This window comes from Camelus bactrianus, chromosome 13 (genome assembly GCF_048773025.1).
Source record: "Camelus bactrianus isolate YW-2024 breed Bactrian camel chromosome 13, ASM4877302v1, whole genome shotgun sequence".
NCBI classification, from domain to species: Eukaryota; Metazoa; Chordata; class Mammalia; order Artiodactyla; family Camelidae; genus Camelus; species Camelus bactrianus.
The window spans coordinates 12,576,858-12,602,059 of NC_133551.1; the positions used below are offsets into that span (position 1 = coordinate 12,576,858).

Sequence of the window (25,202 nt, forward strand, 5' to 3'; positions counted from 1 at the left end):
TATGGTGATGAAAGAAAGCAGAACAAGAAATCTTTTAATATATTACCAAAAGCCATATTTTAAACATTCATATTCATTGGTTTTTAATTTATGAAGAACAAACAAAATTTGTCACTTAAAAATAGTTTTTACTGTTATTAAAGGCTAGTGCAAAAAAGCAAAATCAGTTTTAAAAATAAATAGGTAGGAATTGCTCTTTTTTTATGTGTAATAATGATATATGGTTAAGGTTTAAAAAAGAATTCTTATCTTTTAGATATACTAGCTGTAATATTTATGGATGAATCAATATGAAGTCTGAGTTTGCTTCAAATAATCTGAGAAGTAGTGAGTGACAGGCTAGAGATGAAACGAAACTGGACATGAGCTAACTGCTGTTAAAGCTGAGTGACGATGCACTGCACCAGCCTCCATAACTCATGGATGTGCTTCACATATTCCCTAATAAAATCTAGAAGTAAATGACTGAGCAAATAAGAGGAAAACAAAAAACAAAGATGGATATCACTTTTTAAACAGTGTGTGGACTTTTTTATATTTACAATAACACCAAAACACTTTGTACTTGATTTCTTAGTAATTACCTTGTTGTTTTGAAAAAATTTTCTTTTGTCTTTGGAGTTTTGGTCTTCTTTCAATAACTGGATTAAAAAAGGTAACCTGCAGAGAAGAAAATTCAAGTTGACATGAATATAGCATTCGATTTATGGTTCATAAAATTCGTTTAACTTCTAGGTTTTAAAAACTTAAGAGAATCTGAGATATAATTTAGTTCAATTCCCTCATTTTCTAGATGAGAAAACAGACCTAGATAAATGATATGTCTTAGAATAATACACCTATTCAGTGGCAGAACTGAGCCAAGAATTCAAGTCGTCTGCCACTCAGCCTAACACTCCTCCCACTTCTTTCTCATGCTGCCTACGTGTGTCGTTTCAACTGTAGTTGTGCATATTTAATAAAATACATTTATTACCTCTGCAAATAAAGTACCCTGTGGTTCCAAATAGAGACACATGCCATGCCGTTGGTTGTCTAAAAAATCTTCTAACCTCAGAAATTTTACAGCACACAGAGATCGCCAATCACGCCAATAAACTGAAATTTCCAGTTCACGTGACTAGAATAATTAAATAAAAAATAAAGAAAACAGGGGAGACATCATTGGACACACACTTGAATAAAATATCACAAAAAATATAAAATACAAATACAATAAACAAAGATCACACACACAATGTTTGCACTATTTATAAGGGCGCTTTATATCTCTATTATATATTACTTTAACAAACTTATACATTTTAACTAAAAGGAAGAAATTCATATTCTGACACTATCAAGTTAAGGTATTCGTTTCAGATAAAGAATACACAACTGGGAACAACCAATACAAATGAAGCACCACAGAAACCCTTTCCCGTCTCGTAGCTTCAATCTTTTGGATTTTCCTCCTCCACTTCACATCACTTGCTGTGTCATTGCTAAAAGACCTCAGTGTTCACCTCAAAGAGCCCATTTCAAACCTTCTTATTTCCTTATTCCAATGTTGAATCAGGAAAAGGTCTGCGAACAGCATTTATTCTGTACTTCCAGTGTCCCACATACTATGTCAAACACTTTAAGAATGTTAGGTCATTAAATCTTCAATAGAATATCACCAGGTTATAGGACTAGTGATAACTGGGTCTGTGTAGGCAGGGAGCAAACAGGAAATTCAGATTAAGTTTTATATAGAAAGATGCTCATTTATTACAACATCAAAAATGAACAAACAAACAAACAAACCGCCCAAAACAGGAACAAGTGTATATAACATGTCTATATGAGGGAATACCCTGTAGTCATTAAAAATAATGCTTATGTGGAAAAACATATTTAAGGCTTTAACAATCAATTATTAAATGTACACAGTTTATAAACTGTACGTCAAGCCATAAACTGACTTCTACATGTAAGCCATAATCTACATACATTTTAATTATAAAGCACAAGACTTCTCCATTATTTTGTTTTTCAGGATTTTGTGGATCAGCCACAAAAAGAGATAAATGTTTTTCCCTTTAGGCTCAACAAATAAATTACTTCTTTCATATAAAAGCTTTCAATTTGTGAGCTTATGTATCTTATTATGTAAGCTCCTAGTATGCATAATAAAAATCATCTGAGTTTAAATGGTAAAACTAGTTGATGCAAATGAACACACAAAACACTTATAAAAAACAGAACATGAAAAAATGAGGCAAGACACAACATGCCAGAAGGTCTCACAGCCCATCAGGAAAAAAGGACTGGAAATAGACGTCTACGCCAGCGAACATGTGTGCCCAGGACCTCCTATCCCATTTCTTTTCTCTGATACATAATTATCATGGGAGAGAACACTCGTCATGAAAGAGTGTAATTATTTTAAGATCAGAAAATGACATTTAGAAGTGGTGAGTACTAGTGCTATAATATTTTATTCAACTTAAAATTTTAAGCATTTTGAAACCAGTTCTTTTGGGAAATAAATTAAATAGCTGGCTCTGGGGCTGGTAATTCAGACTGCATTGTTTCAATGTACAGGAGGAGGGGTGGGCTTCTCCTATCTTCTTCCACTGCATCAGGCAGGAAAACTTGCTGTGGACCAGGCGAGTGCAGGCAGTGTGCATGTTTGGGATGCGATCAGTCATTCTTAAAAATTCTTATACTTCTCACTCTGCCAAAATGGTAAGATTACAACTCTGTCCGGATGAGAGAGGATCCAATCACCTTCTTTATATTCTTTCTAGTCAATTTGGTAAAACTCAAGTATTAACTCATTTCTCTTTCTTCTCTTTATTCCATGCTTCAAACTAAGGTATGTTAGAAAGACCAGAGATGTGGGATGGAAGGTTATCTCAAGGCTTAAATTAGCATTCCTGGAATTCTACACTGAAATTTTAGGGATAAAGCTCTTCATTTTTGGTTGCTTTGCATTGTTCCCTGTGGGTATCACTCTCCACAACTTAAGGTGGAGGGTGGCTGTGATCGAAAGCAGATTCTGAAGTTTTATGTCAGTACTCGTAACACTGTCTCATGGAACCCCGATCCTACTTTAACTCCTAACATCCAGTGTGATCTGGAGAGATAAAGCAAGGAGACAGCATCTGAAAAGCACCCATAATATAAGGACATGCCACTGACGTTTGCTGAATTTAAACTGCAAATGTGACTGATCATTTGCTGGAATTTTCCAGACGAAGGAGGTCAGTTCCTTTATGGGAAGCAAGGGCATGCTTGCAGGTAATGTCAAACCTCAAGGGCCACAAAGTTCTAGATGGAATGAAATCACCACCAAAATAGCTGAGCAGTTATGATCTAAGTACTGATTGGTAACAGGGGCAAACTGTCTCAACCTGTGTTTCGTCTTGTGGTATTATGAATTTGAACCTAGAATCAAAGAGGAAACCCTGTAGCAGATCTAAGGAATCTGTATGGCTTGCCTGAAGTCTCTGTAAGGCCTGAAAGTAATCAGTAACTACTTCTTAAAACCTGAGGTATGACTGACAAGCAGAACTGTAAGACAGGGACAGTATACGTCAGGACGATCTGATACACACATCCATACACACGCTGTGAGAGAATTCCTCCCGTCTAGCTAATTAACACACCCATCACCTGGTTTATATCTATATAAATAAACATATATACATTTGCTGAGAACATTTAAGTTCTGTTCCCTTAGCAAATTTCATATACATACTACGGTGTTATTAACTAGTCATCATTATACATTACATTACACATTATACACATTTATTAGATGCTCAGACCTTATTCATGGTCTAACCAAAAGTTTGTTCCTTTTTACCAACCTCTCCCTGTTTTCCCCATTTCCTGGCAACCATTCTCCTAATCTTGGTTTCTATGAGTTTGACTCTTTTCTAAGGATTCCATACATGTGATACCATGCAGTATTTGTCTTTCTCTGTCCAGCTTATTTCACTCAGCATAATGTCCTCAAGGCCATCCATGTGACAGTGGCAGGATTTTATTCTTTCTCGTGGTTGAGTAATATTTCGTTATATATAGGCCATATTTTCTTTATCCATTTCATCCATGGACAGACACACAGACTGTTTCCACGTCTTGGCCATTGTGAGTAACGCTGCAAGGAGCATGCGAGTGCAGGGATCTCTTCAGCACCCCGTTTGCATTTCCTTTGAATACACACCCAGGATGTGGATTGCTGGATCACTTGCAGTTCTACTTTTAATTGTTTGAGAAACCTCCATACCGTTTTCCAGACTGGCTGAACTAATTTATACTTCCACCAGTACTGCACAAGGGTTTCTTTCCCTCCACGTCCTCAATAACACTCATCTCCTGTCTTCTTGATGACAGCCACTCTAACATGTGATATCTCACTGTGGTTTTGAATTGGATTTCCCTGATGATTAGGGGCGTTAAACACCTTTTCACGTATCTCTTGGCTGTTTGGATGCCTTCTTTATAAAAATGTCTATTCAGTTTCTTTGCCTTTTTAAAAATCAAACTGTTTTTTTTTGCTATTGAGTTGTGTGAGTTCTTCACATATTTTGGATACTTATCTAATAAAGTTTGGGAACCTCTGATAGATAATCAGTAACTACTTCTTAAAAATGAGAAAATGAGAACCAGATTTCACTGCTGAAAAGAAAAGGCAAAAAGCAAACTTTCTGTAGCCATTAAAAGAGAAAATTACTCAAAGCATGGAAAATTCAAAAGCCAAGGAAAGGTGAGATTTTGTGAAGGTGCACATGGCAGATGTCACACTAATTGGTCTTCGATTAATTGGTCTTCAATAGGCTTCTAAGGACAACGTAGGCCTGGGAAACAGCAACTAGGGTCCCAGCAGTAAAGAGATCATGCACTCAAAGAGTTTGCTTTAAAAGTTGACTATTTATGAAGGTGTGATTAGGTAAAGGAACCAACAAAAATGGGAAGCACCTGAGGATTAGCAACAGCAGAGATCTATTACCACTCCTAGCCTGGATGAGCAAGATGTAACAGTTACCAACATTCAGTGAAAACGGGGTCCTGGAAAAGGAAGTGCCAAACAGGAGCTGCCGCCACAGATGATCACGGCCGTGAAACAGGAGAGACGAGCCTCCTGACTTCTCTCTCTTCCTGCCCTCAGACCTCCTAACAGCATCTCCCATTTCAAGTCAGAGCCCACTGGTTCAGGTTCGCAGCCATCAGCCTCCAGAGACAAAGAGGCCAGTGAAGGGAGGCCGTGGGAACCCACTAGGGGGCAGAGAGAAAACTACCGCCGTGGGGAACAGTAACATCTGATTTCCTTTCAGGAGTCCAATGAGGGCGAGTCTCAGCTGCAACTAATGTGACGAAAAGCAGGAACAACCTAGGATCTTTGGGGAGGATGAGAAACACGAGGAGAGTAAAGAGACTGAGATAATGGAGAACATAAAGCTGTAAATTTGTTTGAAAAGTCTGCCTCCTATAGATGCGGGTGACTCTGCTCCATTCACAGGGAGTAGAAGAAACAGGTAAACAATTATGACACTATTTGGTGCTGGCACAGTTATGTGTAACAGTGCCCTATATCAATTCACATCCAATAAAAAGTTCCAAAGACTCCCTACTATTCCAAACCAACTTTTCTGCCTCACTGTATACACATATGGTTCCTATTTCTAATGGTGTGTCTTATTCCTCAACCAAACCGATATACCTACACAGACAAGGTTGAAAGCTGCTGTGGGGGCATCAGTAAGGAAGTGGCTCAGGGTAACACTGGTTTTAGGGAAAACAGAGAAGGAAATAAAATTTGTAAGGGGCTGACGGCCCCTTCTTCAACAACTTCCTGAATAATCAAGTAAATGGAAATGTCTGACCAGACATCTAGCTTTGTGGTAACAAAGAAACAACAGAAGCAGAGGAGTAACAAGAATAACATGAGCCACCACTAACTACATAACCATTATGTGCAAGGTCCTAATCTAGGTGCCTTACGCAGTTATCTCACTGAGGGGAGTAAGAGATTTGGTGACAGTTTGGGATACTGAATTTAAGATTTCAGAACAATTCACTGCTAAAACGACACAGAGCAAAGGCATCCTGGGGTTGATGCATTCAAGGAAGTTTGAAATAATATGTTAAATGGGTTGTTGTTTAGATACTCTAAATATTCACTGTCTCGGAGGATTCACATAGTCTCAGAGGATATGTGTCATTTGATAACAGAAGAATTGGAAACAGCAAAAGAGAGGTAAAAAGGGTATTATTACAGCTTCATTTTAAGTTAAAAAAACAGCAGCTCAGATTAAATAATATTCTTAACATCAGACAGCTCATACATGAAAGAATTAAATTTTCTTTGTATTCCTATTCTATGGCTTGTTCTACATTAAGATGCTTCATGCCCCATTACGATGTTTGCATGCATTTCTATCCTTTTATAGGAAGGAAAGCATCTTTCTTTCTCAACACCGTGGTTTCTATGAGGAATAATTCTCACTTTTCCCTTATGTATCTGGGTTTCTACCTTAACCCTCTTACCCATCCCCTACAATGAGTTACCTGATAAAAGACTCTGAGAGAGAAACTGGACATGAATAATCCAGCCCATTTCTTCCCTCCTTTTCTTGAGAGCCAGGCTGTTAAATGAGAGCATACAGTTTGTTCTTCTCGGCTACGCCTTAAGCTTTACATGGGCTGGTGCCCACAGTGATCTAAGGGACTGGGTAAAACCCCATTATTGTTACACATCCAACCACACTTTCAAACATCAGCTTATGATAACATTTTACTTTCCATTAGTCACATCTTTGTTTCTTTTAACTAGTTCAGAACTTGGGTAGGGAAAAGCCTCAAATGCAGAACTTCCAGTAATTTTTCTAATGGCTCATTCTTAAGGAGTCAAGGATGGCCAGACTTTTCACCAAATCTGCAATATGCTAAAGAAATCATGAAATGCATCTCAGAAGAAATAAAGACAGTTCGGGGGAAGAAAACTTAAAATTGATATTCTTTACGATGTAAGAGAGGATACTGTCCTTATGAGAGAAAAAGAGTACTCAAAAGAAAAAAGAAAGAATAAACTTTCAGAAATTAAAAATATGATATAAATCTGTCAATAAAAGTGTTGGCAAATAAATCAAAATTTCCTAGAGAGCAGAACAAAAAGACAAATTGAGAGACAATAGACAAAAGATAAAAAAAATCAGAGGATCAATCTAAGACATTCAACTAGCAAGAAAGACACTGAAAATGGGGAAGAGGAAATGATCAGATAAATAAGTCATTTCTCAATTCTAAAGCACATCAGCTTTCAAAACTGAAGGTGCTCTACAGTACTCACCAGTGAAAATCACTTGTAACTAAAGGACACCCCTGTGAAATCTCAGAGTCCCAGGGGAATAACAGATAAAAATCTTAAGATCTTTCAGAGAGAAAAGCAGATCAAAATCAAAGATAAGAAATCAAAAGCATGTAAGAAATCTCAACTATAATACTAGAGCTAGAAAATAATTACATAATTCCTTAAAATTATCTTTTTCTTTTAAAAGTATGTTGTTTTTGGGGGGTGGGAGGTAATTAGCTTTACTTATGTTTAGAGGAAGTACTGGGGATTGAAACCAGGACTTCATGCATGCTAAGCATGCACTCTACCACCTGAGCTATACCCTCCTCCCTGAAGGATGGCTGATTCATAATGTTGTATTAGTTTCAAAATGATTCAGTTTTACACACACACACCACACACACATTCTTTTATCAGATTCTTTTCCACTACAAGTTATTACAAGACATTGAATATAGCCCCATGTGCTCTCTCTCTCTAGTCCCTCAACATCCATTGATCCTTCAACCCTACTGTTACTTCTGATCTACTAATCCTACCACCTTTTTACTGGCTTTCACTCCTGCAGTGTCCTCTTCTTCCTTTCCCATTGATCAGTGACCACTCTCTATTGCTCTACTCTTGTTTTTTTGGGGGGTGGGAGGTGGGGGGTAATTAGGTTTATTTATTTAAATGGAGGCATTGGGGATTGAACCCAGGACCTCACGCATGCTAGGCATGCACTCTACCACTGAGCTACACCCACCCTCCCTCCCTCTGTTGCTCTACTCTTAACAGAACTGATTCCTGCTACAATTTTTCTAAGTTTCAGTTCTAAGGACAGGGCCCTTTCTTGTTTCCATATTGATACAGACTGTCCGCTATTACATTAGCAAAGTTAATCAAAAGGAACTGTGAATGAGAAAAAGTTAGATGTAAGGACTCTTGCCTTTTATTTCAATCTCTCATGGGAGGATTAAACTTTTTACAACAAGAGGGCTGAGGAATTCAGAAAAAATAGACACAATAACTATGTAATTTCTTATGATAAACATTAATAAAGACCAAATTTTATAAGAAAATATAAAAAGGGTTACCTGATAAGAATAGAAAGAACACAGCACTGATAGCACATTTAGGAATCCTAGATCACAGCTTAGACTGGTTACTGAATCCCTAGGCCACGATTTCCTGATTAATCTATAAAATGAAGGGGCTGGATTACATCAGCAGTTTTCAAACTTTGTTTTTTTAAAGTGGCAAATTCCAAATGACATGTTACCTAGAATCTCAAAACAAACCAAAAAAGGGCTCTATGTGGCCTCCTGAAACAATTCTGCAGAGCCCTGAGCTCCCCAAAGCATAATCTGAAATTCTCTAGACTATTCTAGATGCAGATCATTTCTGGAGTATCTTAAAATTCTAAAAAGACCTATTAATCTTTGTATTTTGGAGAGGACAGAAACAGTGCAGACAATTTAGTTCCAAAATGCCAAAGAAAAGAGATTTGGCATTTGAGGCAAAATGCTGGGCATGAACATGTCAGTTTAAAACAATTATTTTCTGTAAATGTTTCTATAAACATTTTCTATAAATAAATTTTCTATTAATATAAGGGATTAAAAAAAAGCACATGAAAAAGTAAAGCGCACTATGTAAACAGAAGGACTTATAATAAGGAAGGTGGTCTCTGTCCAAGAAGAGTGTATAATCCAATTAGGGAAAAGTAGCATGCATATCAGGAATGCAGAAGGTCTAGCCGGCCTGAGGGATGAACAGCTTTACTCAGCCACGCAGTGTCTTCAAAGTTTCAAAGGGAGGATGACTCCCAAGTGGGAAGAAAGTCTGACGCCATGAAGAAGAAAAATAACTTTAGGTGAAGATTACAATTGCACGTAAAGAAAAACCCAGCAATGGTTATCGGTCTTTCTAGTTTTCTAAGCTGCAGCTTGGGTCATGTTTAACTATTTCCTCTTTACCAGGTTTTCGTCGTCTTCTGCTGCTTCCTCTTTGTGCCACTGTCATCTATCTCATACAAATTACCACAGAGGGAAGAGCTTCTATTCTGAGGGACACTCAAGGTCTAGTATCAGCTTTGAAATTTATTAATAGCGAATCACTCTGGCCCTCAGTTTCCTTACCTGTAAATGCTGGCAAGACAATTACTTTTAACTCCTATTTTAAATGTAAAACTCTAACTCAATAACCTTGCTACAAGAGAAATCTAACCAACCATTTTCCCTCTAACAATCTCTTTCTTAACTTTCATTTTGATCATATCACTCATCAGAATCCTATAATTACCTTAAATAGGCTCTGAAATGAAAATGACATTCAACCAGTTAATTCCCCATTACCTAACATGCTCTTCCTTTACACTCAAATTCACAGCCACATGCCAAAGCCTAGGGTTAAAGAAAGAACTAATATCGTTGAAGAGCTGAACGTGCCAGGCAACACAAGGCATTTTATACACTACCTTAGTATTTCTTCCTAACAGTCCTGTGAGGATTATATTTCACCCTCATTTTAGAGATGGTGAAACAAATGCCCAGCAGAAAGGTTATGTAACTTGTCTACCACCAAACAGTTAACAAGCAGCAGGTGGTCAATGAATCCAGTTTGGCTTCAAAGCCAACATTACAGCCAATCTATTCCATTAAGTATGAGCGGAAACTGAAACATTTTATAATCATGGTTATTTATATGTATTCACACAGTTTAGAAGGAAGATGCAAACATAATACAACAGAAAATCATATCTATAAACACTAAGGACCTCAACTGTATTTCTCTCTCTGATGGGCTTCACCGAATTATATTCGTCTAACTGTTTAGTTGATTTATAGCATGAAACAATGCTAGGCCTCCTCTTGCTCTGAAAGAGAAACTGTCAGAGTTGAAAAAAATCTTGGAAGTATAATCTTTATCTGATACAAGAATTCCCTTAAAGTCTCTTTTAGGTTGCTCATTCAACTTTATTGAGAGAGAACTTACTACTTTATAGAGCAGCTCATTTCATTTTTTAACAGTATTAGTCTTTACACTGAAATGAAATCTGCCATCACTGACTGGCTTTGTCCTCTACACCCACGAAGTACAGTCAATCAAAGGATGGAACGACTGTGTACTGCAGCTTACCACTTGCCCCTTTGCCAAGCATCTGGCCATCACTGTTAACACAGCGACTTGGTCAGCATAATCTTCTCTGAAAAGAAGGACCCACACAGTAAACCTTGAGCTCCAGAAAGTTACTACCAATCCATCAGAGTCAATACACACAAATGGAAATCTCATTGCTATCCCTAGTTTAATTTTTTTCCTACATCTTCCTCCTTTTAACTTTAAAGATAGTTAACAAATCTTTATTAAATCTCTTTTCTAATAGACTTGAACTCCCATTTTCCTTCAACTGTTTCATATGCAAGAGGATTTTCATCATCTCACCATCCCAGCAATTCTTCACTGGATAAATTTTTATAAGGTTATGATCTGATCGAACCCAGAGTTTTCCATTTCTCTTTGGCAAGCCCTCTTTCTCTTTCTATTCTTGGGAATACTGCTTACGATTTGACTGTTAGACCTTTGTTTTCTTTCATCATAAGCTCTTTCCCATTATGGGCTAATGACTCTCTTACTACCTCCTGTAGGGAATGGGACTGACTTCTATCAGATCATCTGATCAGATGATGCCAACTCCCCTATCGAAAGCCTTCAGCTGCCTTCTAATTCACAGACTGTAAAGGCCCAAGTAATCTGACACCCACCTACATCTGCTATTTTACTTCTCCACACTGATCTGTCTTATGATTTTTACTCTTAAAACACGTCAAGTTTTCTCCCACCTCAAGGTATTGTATGTTTTGTCTCCTTTGCTAGGAAAATTCTAGCTGCATCTTTGGTAAGTCCGGCAACTTTTTGCCCATCAGGTCTCAAGTTAAATGTAGCCTCCTCAAAGAGACTTTCCCCAATTATGTTCTCTACCTAAAGTAGACCCCACCGCCTCATTATACCACCGTATTTACTTCATTGCACTTGCAGATTTTTAAAAAACTTGTTTACTATTTATTATCCCTCATTAAAATATAAGGTGCAAAGTATAGGCCTTTGACTATTCTGATCAATCACCACCAGCATCTAGAATGCTGCCTAGCACTGAAGAGAAAATCAGTGGTGCTTAAGCCTAAGAGTTTCATTACAGCAATTCCTACATGTATCTCTTTCTTTCTATTCCTACTGCCACATTTTACTTGAAGTTCTCTTCATCTTACAGTTGTAGTACTGGAGTAGCATCCTGCCAATTTATACGCCTCTGGTCTCTATCCCCTTAAACTCGTTCTTCATACAATCCCAAAAATCAACTTTTCCATTATGTCTCTCTCTTCACCTGCAACAAGTATAATCACCTTAGCCGAGCATTCATTCTAAGTCCTCAACACCCTTTTAAGTGAAATCATACAGTTTCAGATGAGATGGTAAGAAGTCTGCAAATAATCAGATATAATCTGAGAGGCCACTGAAATAGAAGCTCCTTGAGGGAATCTTGAGAGACCTTGTTTATATTGTTTGTTGTTAATCTACCACCTGGAAGTGTCTGGAACTTAGGAAGCATCAATGAATATTTGTTGATTAAATGAATTAATAATATAATAATTTTTTACGAATAAATGAATGACCCTAAACCAGAGAATGAATGCCAAGATGAAAGTACTATTCTTTGAAGATCAGCCTGGTACTCAGACACGTGGAGATTAGTTAGTAAATTACTTTGGTAAAAATAGCCAACATTAATTGAGTTCTTACCACTAGCCTAGGATTTTTACATGAATTTAATCCTCACACATTTCAATGAAGTAGACAGCATTAAAGATAAATCGGTAAACATAAAAACTTGAGCATTTTGTTCGAATACATTTAATATTTAAATGGCAGACACAGTATTTGAACCAAGGAAAGCAACAATGAGGGCCTGATTAGATGCTGGCTGTGAGATGGAAAAAAATAAATTGGAAGAATACTTCAAGAGTAGACACTAGAGCAGTAATTGCCACCTCACATCAACACTGAGTATTATAAACTCGCTTTCACTAATACATGTACTTTTTAAAATGAATCAATTTAAATACTAAATGATAAGAAGCTTATTATCTTTCTTATTTTTAAAATAAAATTATGATTAAGTTTTAATTTTTCTTCCCACACCTCACGGGACAGATTAGAATCTAAATAATAAAGCTATCGTGGTGGATTTGAATCCACTGTGGACCATGTTAACGTCTGCTGGGTTCCAGTTACAGATCGCATTCTAGTCACAAGAGTCACGAGAGCCACCGAGATACATGGAGGAAGGGCTGCCTGAGCCCGGCAGCTCCCTTTCAAGCCAGCTTTGACAGTATGACCTACAAATGGTGAGTCAGAAGAGTCACCTTAGTGCTGAGAGAGCACATTTTTAAAGTAAAAAAACATATTTCAACGTTAGATCTCACCTTGTTGTCGATCTTCTTGCTGTTGAAGTACACATTTTCAAATCGCTGCACAAATGAAAGCTACTGAAGCCATCGGATAAGGCAGATTTACATACGCCTCATCAGATGAGAAATGTCAAAAGCACTTAGATTCTTCTTTTTGTTAAGAATAAAACTTATCAAAGTTTTCTAAAACATAAAATTTATCATAAATATAATGAAAATTCAAGTAAAAAATTTCTCATCTTACCCTGTCTAGTTCCAGTGTAAACTTCTGGTCCCATGACTGATTGGAAATTGGTTTCCAGCTAGTTTGACCAACCACAGTATTATCTAGCTTCAAAACTGCACAGACATCATCTGTAATTACAATTTAAAAACTTGCTTGAATATGTTAAAAACTTTAAAATAGAAGTGCCATTGTTGAGTATCAACAAGTCTTACGATCCTTTGAAAATAAGGTTTTTCTTATCCCCTACTAAAGCTTTTGAATCGTAAATGGCTAGTTTTATATATACATACACTCCCACTAGACCCTCCCAAGTTATCCTTTGTGTTTCTCAAAAACACAAATAAGAACTGCTATCTATTTCATTTATATTCGAACGTAACTGGTAGGTCTAACGGTGACCAGTAGTTGTTTGCCACATGTATGTGTGCATGTTTGTGTATCATTATCAATCATCCAGGTCTTCTCCCTCTACATTAGCTAAAAATTACCTTACACAATTTCAATTTTCATACTTTTCCTAACATCTCTCTCACTATACAGGAAAGCACAGACATGCTCACCTCTGCACTCTGTACTAGGCTGAACTGTCACGTGCCTTTCCCTCTAGTTACACGTTTATACTGTAGTTTATGATTATACTTTAGGTGTCCCCAAAGCGATTCATAAACCTCTTGTCTTTTACTCTTACCACCTTTACCCTCTCCCCCAGTTCAATTCACTACTGGGATACCAGGCTAGTATCCTATTAAAAATGTTTAGTTTAGTGCTTAGTTACCAAAATCTCAATGTTACTTTAAAGAAGTGTCAGTACACCATTACAAGAGACAAGATGTAACACAAAAGTCCGACATAAAGAGTGATGTTCAATATTTCATTATTCCAAAAGAATTAATGCTATATGTCATTCAGTTTTCTAATATATTTCCAGTAAAGAAAATTTTGTTGCCTTTTTTTATCTCCCTATCATTTTGCTTTTGTTGTTTTAAATTCAAATTATGGAAATCATAATTTTAAAGTCTGTTGCCCAACGCTGACTCTTCTCACTCCTCCCTGTCCGCACTGCTCAGTCTTTTATGTAGGCCCTCTAATCTGTTACACAGTTGTTAAAAAATCTGGTTACTGAACTGGACAAGTCATCGGTTTTCAGGAGATTTCGACTACTTCCGCCTTTACTTTTACTCGTTCTGCTCATAAACGATGATCTGGTTTCACTTGGACTCCAACCAGGCAGTGCAACTGATGCTGCCTTTGACCGTCCAGGGACATTCTCTAGGATATCCTGACAGCCCATAAGGCGAACTTCCAAAGTACCTGCAGCGCAAACAAACACCAAGTAAGAAAACGTCAGTTCTCAACATGCAGAACTGCCTTTGCTACCTATTCAGAAATGGGGCAGGGGACAGGGAGGGAGATCTGCTAGAATAGTAACCTCTCTTCTCCGGGAGGATCTCTGAGGTAACTATGATCTTTCCTGTTTTATTTAGAGAAGCCTACTAAAAACTCTTAAGTCAATTAAAAAAATTTTTATAGGAAGAACAGTACCTCCCAAAAGCTAGCTGTGGGGCACAGAACAAAACAAGTTACATAAACTTGTGTATCTGAATACTCATTTTTATAATTACACGGAAGAATTACAGAATTATGTGGACAGAACATGTGGGAGGGGAAACATAAAGCTTAAAAAAAATGTGTATTAAAATAAACACACAGAAAGTAGAAACAAGGAAATCTGACTATGTGAATAACAGCTGTGTTTCATAGTTAACATAGAAAAGAACTTTACAGGTTTTTGTTTCATAAATGGATTTCTGTTCTATTTGAGATATAAAATAACATTATCTTTCCATTTTAATAGTTTAGTTAGTCAAATAGTTAGGGGTTTTAATTACCTAAGCATAAAATAATTGTAATTTCCTTAGGCAAATAAATACAAAAGGTGTTCAAATGAAAACGAGGAACTGTGAGCTTAGCCATTTGGAGATATGGCTTCATCATCATTTGGGCTAGACCCAGTATACTAAAATTTTAAAATGGTGCTTCACAGTATTAAAATTTTAGATACTGCACATAGCGTAACATTTTAGACAGAGTATTTCCTGTAAAAGCTGTCCCATTAAACTTAAATAATTAAAACTTAATTTTATTTAAAGTTTTTAATTATTTAAAAATACCCAAAGAACTTCAAACAAAGTAAAAAATGTCTGTATTTACCCTCGACTCAATCAACTGAAAAAAATAAATCCAACAAAAAATATGAAACAAACTACTGCTAAACACATTGGGCATCTGGCAATGAAGAACGGTGCTCTTTGAGAGAAGCGTCCTAAGACTGTGTACTGCCCTGAGACTATCTGGGACACAGCACAGGGACGGGGAATGCGGGTGGAGCCAAGTGGACTACCTGACTTAAGGACACAGAGCTCAGAGTATTAAGACTGAACTGACTGAGGTGACTAGATTTCACAGCAAAGTAAAGGAAAAAAAGACAGCTAGCTGTCCAGTGACAGAACTTCCAAGATGTGCAGAAGGTTCCCCAGACCAAGCGTTCAGTCTTGCCCTAGGAGTAGGGAATCAATTATCCTTAGACTAAACGATGCTCTAGTTTCACATAACAAACCTAAAAGCATTACCTAAAAGATCAAACTGTTTCTAAATAATTTAACTGTGACCTAGAACAAAGCTTAAGAATATGTGTAATATTCGTAGGAATATAGAAATAGCCAGCACCTAATAAGCTAAAATTCAAAATGTCTGGCATCTACTCAGAGATTACCAGGTGTATTTGTTTTCTGTTGCTGCATTGCAAATTATTACAAACTCAGTGGCTTAAAACAATACCCATTTATTTTCTAATCATTCTGTAGGCCAGAGTCTAGGCGGGCTGGTCTGCACTCTCTGCTAAAGATCTCATGAGGCTGAAACCATTATGTCTGCCAAGCTAGGCTCTTATCTGGAAGTTCTGAAGAAGAATCTACTTCCAAGCTCATTCATGTTATTGGTAGAATCCAATAACCTGCAGCTATAAGAATGGGGATCCTATTTCCTTGTTGGCTGACAGCCAGGGGCTGTTTTCAAATTCTAGAGAGGACCTGCATTCCTTGTCATGTGACCCCTAACCTCATCTCCAAGCCAGCTATGGTACATAAAGTCCTTTTTATGATTCAGATCTCTGATTTGCCCTTCTGTCACTGGCCAGAGAAAATGCTCTGCTTTAATGGGCTCGAGTGGTTATATTAAGCCCACCCAGATAAACGTCCTTCACAATACCTCAGAGTCAATTGATTAGTAGCCTTAATCACATATGCAAAATCCCCTTTGCCATATAACATAGTTACCACAGAAGTGATGTTCCATCATCGTCACAGGTGAGGGATTCTGGGGGTCATTCTTAATATTCTGCCTATCATGCCAGGCAAGCAAATAAATAGAAAACTAGGACCCATTATAAAAATTATAATCAAATGAAAATCAACATAAAACTGAAATGTTAGGATTAGCAGACATTCCACACAGTTATAATATATTCCATCTATTCAAAAAGTTGAATAGAGACATTGAAGAAATCAGAAAGACCCAAAACAAATATCTGGAGATGAGAATTACAATGTCTGATATTTAAAAAATATTACACTAGATAGGACTGATGGCAGATTACACACTGCAAAAGACAAGGCTGGTGAATTTGAGCTAGAGCAATATAAATGATTAAAAATAGAAGCCAGAAAGGAAGGATTTGGAGGGTAAAAAAAAAAAAAAAAAAAAAAGAACAGCACATACATGAACTGTGAGTTTAACTTCTAGTGGCCTAATACATGCGTACTTGAAGTCCCTAATGAAAAGCATAGAGGACAGGGAACAGAAAATATATTTGAAAAAATAATGACTGAAAAATTTCCAAATTTGGTGAAAACTATAAACCCTGGAAGTAACCAAGAAGTTCAATAAACACCTAGCAAAAGAAAAATAAGGAAGTCACACCAAAGCATAGCATAATCAAATTTCTCAAAACAAGTGATAAAGAGAAAGTATTAAAAGCAGCCAGAGGTAAAAAGACATGTACATACAAAGATTAGGATGGCAGATTTCTCATTAGGAACAATGGAAGCAAGACTGGCACTTCAAAATGTAGAACAGATAAACAGGATTATACTGTACAGCGCAGGGAAATATATACAAGATCTTGTGGTAGCTCACAGCGAAAACAAATGTGACAATGAATATATGTGTGTTCATGTATAATTGAGAAATTGTGCTCTACACTGGAATTTGACACAACATTGTAAAATGACTATAACTCAATAAAAAAAATGGTAAAAAAAAAAAAAAAGAATTAAAGTACTGAGGAAGCAAAGAAACCATGAATGTAGAATTCTAACTCTCCTGAAAATATCTTTCAAAAATGAAGCCTTTCCAGATATAAAAATGGGTAAAGAACCCATTATCAGCAGACTACCAAATGATCCAGTCACACCAGTCCTAGGTATTTACGCAAGTGAAGTGAAATCTATGTTTACACAAAAACTATACCAGGATGTTATTAGCAGCTATATTAGAAAAAAGTACAAAATGAAAACAACCCAAATATCAACCACAGGTGAACGGATAAACAAGTTATGGCATATTCACACAACTGAATACTACTAATAACAAAAGGAAAGGAATTACTGATACATACAACATAGATGAGTATCAAAGAAATTATTTATAGAGTGAAAAAGGCCAGACTACCCGCAACCCTCACAAAAAAAGAGTATACACCATATTCAATTAATATAAAATTCTATAAAATGCAAACTAGTATCTAGAGACAGAAAGAGGCCAGTGACTGACTGGGGACAGGCGTGGGGAGGGAAAGCATGAGAAAAGTAGAAAAGAGGGATTACTCAGAGGCATATGAGGGTACTTTTGGGGATGACAGATATAATTATTTTGATCGTGATGTTGGTTTCACAACTTAAAATGTATTACAAAACTTCTCAAATTCTATACTTTAAATACTGTAAAACCTGGATATTGATAATGGTGACTCCACCAGACACATTTACTAAAAATTATAAAACTATGCTTAAAATTGGTAAATATTATAGTATATAAAGTATGTCTCAATAAAGATGCTAAGGATGGGTTTGGTCAGGCTGTGGAAACCTTATCTACCTGTGAAGTATTCAGGCAGATTATAATAGTTAGTATTTTAATTTTGCTTCAAAAGAAGCAACTTGTTGTGCCTGTGTGTTCTGTTCGCTTTTTCCCTTGTTGTTAAACTGGCAAACTTAGTTTATTCCCACTGTGAATGCTCACATGTAAACACCACCCTGGGAAAACTGAAAACATCTGGCTACTACTGCAAACCCTGGTAGCTCACTAAATATTTTAGTAATTTCAATGTATTAGGAGATGACAGTGTTCAACACCTGCTTTCATTTAGGAAAAAAACCTAGAGGGATTTAAGATCTTTATTAAGCATCTAGAAGTTTCTTTCTTTTATGAGGTGACACAACTGCAGTTGCATTACCATATAAGAAATTGCTTAAAATTATACTTTTTACTTTTATAACCCATAATATGAAATTTTTAAAAACAAGTAAATCTAAGAAGGAAATGTTTATATTCATAAGCAGTAGTTACGAATTCTATTAGAACAAGTAAGTGCTTTTTTATTCCTTTTAACTTCCTGAAAAAAGTCCTTTATATTCATTTTACTAATTCAGTATTTCATCTTGGTTGAACTGAGTAACATTTTTTTTTTAATTCTGAGGAAATCTTTTATAAAATCTTCTTATAAAAATCAGTAAATGTCACAAAATTTGGACTAGAAAATTCAATTATATTAATAATATAATATTAATTATAATCACACAACCACAAAAGAAACCAGAGTATAAATGAGACAAACCACAAATACTAGCATCCAGTAAAAACTCCTACTACTTACCCATGCTAATCCTTTATCACGTCTAATCCTTTGGTAACATCAATACTATTTCTCTTCTTAGTTAACTCCGTATGTAGTTTAAGGTCCAGCAGAACCTTAAAGAAATTTTTTTTAAAAACCCAAATATCTTAAGAATTATAGGATACCTCCATTTAGACTGGTGATTTACATCTCTGTGAGTGAAGTTCAGTAAGGGAATGAAGAACATGGAAAGAGAGAACTGAAAAAGCAAGAGCTGGGAAGAGGAGCCAACTAGAATAGAAAAGGAAAATGATTTCCAGCCATATTAGCTGGTTTTCTTAAATGCGGCTTTGTTACTTTTCTAAAAATATTATTAATTTCCAAATTTTTGACAACCATATTTTAATCAATGACTCATTCAGAAATTCTTGAATATTAAAAATACATTCAGCCCTGAGCCACAAAATGGTGAAACTCAGATAATAGGTACAGCCCCTGCCTTAGTATCAAATAATATTTATCAAAATCTGTTCAATGTTAAACTATCCTGTGCTAGGGTTAACTGCATTTAGGTGGATGACAAAGTCTTGGTTCTTCACAGGTCTCTATTCCAGTTTTGATTTTAAAAAACACAGTAAGAAGATGGATAAGGCAAAGACATTAAACAGGCAGTGTGCAAATCAGATTAATTGCAACAGAAGGTTCGTGGTAAGAATTACAGAAGACGTGACGGAAAAGATAAAAGCATTAAATAATAAATATTTAAAACACTTAAAATAAAATGGAGAGTTTAGACCAGAGGTTCTCAAGCTTTCTCATTTCACGCTACCCTAGGGTCTCAATTTTTTCACTGTGCTCCTAGTTTAATGACATACCTAACAGTTCTGTTTCATAGGATACTGTAACAAATTAAAAACTATTGAAAAAGTAATACATGTAGCTTGAAAGAATAAAGTAGTCTTATTTCATTCTTTTAAAAATGAAAAAAAATTTGGGGGGGGCAGGTAATTAAGTTTGTTTGTTTGTATTTTTATCTTTAATGGAGGTGCTGAGGATTGAAATCAGGACCTCATGCATGCTAAGTAGGCTCTCAAGAGAGGGAGGTCCCCCCTCTTGTTTCATTCTTAAACAACCATGTTTACTTCCTAATAAGATGTGAGTACTCACCAGGCACTGTACAACTTATCAAACTTTGGACTTAGACTGGAACCCTTATCTTCTATTCCACAATGATCTTCTCATGTTATTTATTATAGCAGTGAAGGAAAACCCAGGAACACCCAGCTTCCTTAATTTACGACACAATCAGAAAGAATGTAGCTCCACCTAACGGTGAAACTGTAACTACCTTAAGCTAGCAGTTCAGCGGTGACTGAAAGAGGTGCAGTAACACTGGGTTTCCTTCAGACACCCGAAGCACCCTGTTGCACCACTGTGAATTCATGCTGGCATCCCAGGGTAACTCAAGATTGAGAAACTCAATTTGCTCACTGCAGATTTAGGCTGATCCTAATAGTGGTAACAGCACAGTTCAAGTGTGAATTTGTCCTTCAGGTTTTAAGGTAGAAGTCAGCCATAGTATGAAGCTGACTGGTGGCGGGGAGGGCATAGCTCAGTGGTAGAGCGCATGCTCAGCATGCACAAGGGGCTGGGTTCAATCCCTAATGCCTGCATTAACAACAAACAAACAAACAAACAGATTACTGATACCCAAAGCCACTAGAACGTGATAGCGTGCCATGCAATTCTGAAGAATACTTTTATATCCTCAAAATATTTAATGATATATTTTTAAGGTAAAGCCCTTGCTGACATTTATGTTGATAAGATAACTTAAGGATTCCTGGGGATGAGGGAGGCCTGTGTATCAAAAGTATGTCACATTCACATAGGCCATAAAAACCTTTGTAAGTAACGGTCAGAAAATGGTGGAGCAAGGCAGTTTCTCCACAGAAACACAGGAAAACAAAGAAAAACTAGCAAAAATTGTTAGAATTAACTTTACCAGATATCAGGGTTAACAGTCAAAGGTTTACTGCAACCAGGCAAATGCTTAATCAAAAAAAAAAAAAAAAAGCTGGGTAGGAGAGCTTTGTGGCATTTTCATTTACCTTTGCTTCATCCCCTCTCCCTCCACCCGCAATGGCCTTCCTGAAGACAGCAGGCTGCATTCCTGGTGTAAGTTCCTGGTGCCACAGAGGGCAGAGGAGACCTCATTCTGAAAGAACTGTCGATTCCTGCTTTGGCCTCTCTGAGGGCCCCCTGAAAGACTAACAGAAAGGGGTTGTTCCCCCCTCCCCCCTTCAAAGTAGGAACTCTCTCAGGGCAGAGATACAGCCAAGTGGAGGGCATTTAGAGGCATAAGAACCAGCCACCGCAGACTAGGGCAAAGGAAATCAGTTGGGACAAACAACAGATATCCCAGGGTCTTGGGGGAAAAGCTAGAAGTAAGATGTTTTGGGGAATCAGAGCTTTGCAATGCTCCCACATACTACTGGAAAACTAGAAGGCTAAGTGCAAAAGGAGCCATCCTTAGAAGAGATCTGAGAAGGCCCTAAGCACTCAAATCTGACGGATCTTTAAGTTCTGTGCAAGCAAAAGCAGAGTTAGCAAACGCCTGGGTGAACGCTGAAGGTATGCCTTGAACATAAACACAGAACCCAGCTGCAAACACAGGGCAAATTTTTCTTTCTGCCTGAACGCGTTAAAAGAAATGTCTGTCAAAACACTAGTTCATCACTAAATTAATGGAGACTTCAGTGACCACGTATGACACAGAATACAGTCTTCCTTAGAAAAATACTTAATAAAAATCAGTAAACAACTATATCCCATATCAAACAACAGTAAAAAATAATAGAGAAGGGGAGTATCTTTCAGAGTTACACGTTAAAATATTCACCATATCCAGTTTAAAAAAAAATGAAGCAAGTAAAGAAATAAGAGAGTATGGCCAATTCATAAGAAAAGCAGAAATTCACACAAACTATCCCTGAGGAAGCTGAGAAACTAAATTTACTAAACAAAGATTTTATATTGACTGTCATACACATAGTCAAAGCTTACATATGGTCAAAGACCTAAAAGAACCCAAAAGGAAAAAGGGAGAATGTTATTTCAACAAACATGGAATATTAATAAAGATACAGAATTTATATATAAGAACCAAACAGAAACCAAACAGCTGAAAAGTACAATGACTGAAGTTTTAAAAGCTTACTAGAGATGTTGAACAGGCAGATTTGAGCAGGCAGAAGAATCAGCAAACTTGAGGATAGCGGAATTGAAAGCATTCAGTCTTAGGAGCAGAAAGGAAAAAAACGAAAGCTCAATGTTATTCTACCTTATTTCAATAACTGGGGAATAAAGGCCATTACATGAAGAAAAACACTGATAAGAATTACAGCTGACTTCTCGTAATAGAAAGTGAAAGCTAGAAGACAATGAAATCATAGTTTTAAAGAGCTGAAAGAAAAAAAAAATTAGAGCTCTACATCTACTGACAACATTCTTACAAAATGAAGGTGAAACACACAGAAAAAGAGTGGAAAAATCAGACTCCAGCACACTTTCACTACCGTAAATGCTAACACAAAGAGCTACAGGCTAAAGGGAGATGTTCACAGAAAATCTCCAGTAGAAGAAACAAAAAACAACAGAAAGAATAAACGGATCATTAAAAATAAAGGACAGTGTTTTGTTTTCTTTCCGGAAAAAAGTAACTGTAAAAAAGTGAAATTATAGTTGCCCCTTGAACAAGGTGGGAGTTCGGGGAGCTGCCCGGTTGCATGGTTAAAACCCACGTGTTAACTTCACAAGTGGTGCTCTTTCTCTGTAGCTCCACACTCTCAGATTCAGTCAACATGGATTGTGTATATCCTTAAAGTTCTTATCTCTCTAGAGTGAAAACAGTACTCAAGGATGTACAGCGGAAGCTTGAAGCACCTGGGTTTGAACTGTGCAGGTCTACTTGTATGTGGACTTCTGTTCACTAAATACATACAACGGTACTATATGATCCACAGATGTGGAGGGTTGACTGTGAAATTATACACAGATTTTTGACTGAACAGAGGGTTGCCGCCCCTAATCCCAGTGTTGTTCAAGGGTCAGCTACAGAATTTTAAGGCATAGGCAGAAGTGAAATATATTACAACAAGGATATGAAAGGGTGAAGTGGAAGGATTTGCAAATATTTCTGCATAAAATTTTAAAATGGATTTGGAAGTAAGAGAGTATGTTGTGATCACAGACTGTAATAACTTCAAAACACACTCGAATCTCTAAAATAAGCAATAAACACACAAACGTGGACATGCACAGGCATAACTAAAAGGCTGTTAAGGGATGTAAAAAAGCAAGCATTTGCTTCAACAACAAACTACACAGGGCAGGGAAGTATAAAAGGGGAAAAAGAGCAAATGCTATTCAAACATCAAGATTGTAGAGTTTAATACACATCAAAAATAATATTAAAAGGACAGTTTATAATGGGCACTTTGTGAGTATCTTTTGTAACTTTTTGCTAGACCCAAATAATTTATTGCTTCTTTTATCAAGTACAGGGGGAAAAAACCTTAAGAATATCAGAAGACAATTACAACAGAAAAAATTTGTCTTCACTTCTTTATTTATACCAAAAATAATTTTGAGTAACAATAAAATATAACCCGCACTGATTTTCAAATCATTTTGAAATGTTTCATATGCTTTTTCAAATAATGACAGTATATAAAGCCCAATTCTTCACAAGTAAGTTAGAATAACTACATGGCAACATCCAAAATGCTCCATACTTTAAAACCAGGATTATCAATTCTCTTGAATATCACCAGCAAACGGGAAAATTGCAAAACATCCATAAGTAACCTCATCTTTTATATGTGGGAAAAGACTCCCCTGCGTCCTTACTCTGTTGAGTAACAAAATTCACTAAGCTTCGAAATCCCAACTTTGTGTTCAACTTACAATATTATACAGATAAGCTTTTTCTTTTCTTTTATAATCAAATAGTGTACACATTTTGTGCTGCAGCTGTTGGTTGTAAACAACATTTGGTTTGGCATCATGAGACTTGCACTTAAATCACCCTTCGTAACTTCTGAGGGTCAATATCAAAAGTTATCAAATTGTACATCAAATATGTGCAATTTATATATATAAATAAAGTATTAAAAATACAGGTGACTAACAACTTGAATTAGATTTTTCATGTTAGGTTAAAAAAAGACACCTATACAATGTACATAAAATATTTCATTTTAAATAAAAAGGATCAGAGAGATTGAAAATAAAAAAGATGGTTCCAGAGCTGTAAAAATAAATGTATGTTGTTAGCAAAAAGGCAGAAAAATTCATTAGGTTACTTTAGGCATGAGGAGGATAGTATGGTTCTACTAATATCAGACAAAGTAAACTATAAGCCTGTTTTCAGCGATAAAAGGGAATATTTATAATGATAAAGAAGTAAGTTGATCAGAAGACAGAAAACTAAATGTGTGTGCTACTAATTAAAACAACACAAAACAAACAAACAAAAAAATAGGAGGTAAAACTTAACAAAATTAAAGATGGTCTGCAATTTAACATAATCTAACCTAATCAATTTGACACCTGGCTTGATTATGTTAAGAGTCCTTATGTGAACTTGTTGAGCTCCACTAAAACCAGGTTTTTGGAGCGATCTTGGCAGTTCAAACCAGAGAGACAAGATTCATGTTTGTAAACAGGTTAACAGAAGATTGTTGGTGGAAAGACTCTCTGAGTCCTAATGCTTGCCTCACCCTCGTAATGTCTGATATTCATGAAAGTTGATTCTTGTTTTTGTGTTTACATCGGTGTCTCTGGGCCCCCCAAAATGATTCTACATCAATAAACACTTGTTGTTCTCAAGAAAAAAAAAAAAAAAAAAAAAGGAGACTAAGTGATTTCTGGTATACTGTTAAGAATATAAACACAGGAGTCTCAGAAGGTGAGAAAAATGTCAGAAATAATATGTGAAGAAATGATGACAGAAAACTTCCCAAATTTGATGAATGACATGAATCTACACATCAAGAAGTTCAAAGAATCTAAATGGAATAAACTCAAAAGACATTAGCATTCTGATACGCATTATAATCAAACTGAAAAATCAAAGACAAAAATGGGAATCTTGAAAGCAGCAAGAGAGAAGCAACTTATCACTTAGAAAAAAACCTCAATGAGATTAAAAGTGGATTCTTCATCAGAAAGCATAAAGGCCAGGAGGGACTGGGATGATATTTTTAAAATGCTGAAAGAAAAAAGCCTGTCAACCAAGAGTTC

At 36.4% G+C, this 25,202-nt stretch overlaps 1 protein-coding gene across 3 annotated transcripts in view; it reads right to left on the reverse strand.

Moving 5' to 3' along the window:
• PKN2 (protein kinase N2) overlaps positions 1-25,202 on the reverse strand; it is a 110,876-nt gene that overhangs the window by 21,177 nt on the left and 64,497 nt on the right. For all 3 annotated transcript variants that reach the window (XM_074376063.1, XM_074376062.1, XM_074376060.1), the window contains 4 exons: positions 14,129-14,314; positions 13,022-13,131; positions 977-1,120; positions 585-660 (listed from right to left, as the gene is read on the reverse strand). In XM_074376063.1, coding sequence (XP_074232164.1) covers positions 585-660; positions 977-1,120; positions 13,022-13,131; positions 14,129-14,314 — 516 coding nt within the window. The remainder of the gene's footprint in view (positions 1-584; positions 661-976; positions 1,121-13,021; positions 13,132-14,128; positions 14,315-25,202) is intronic.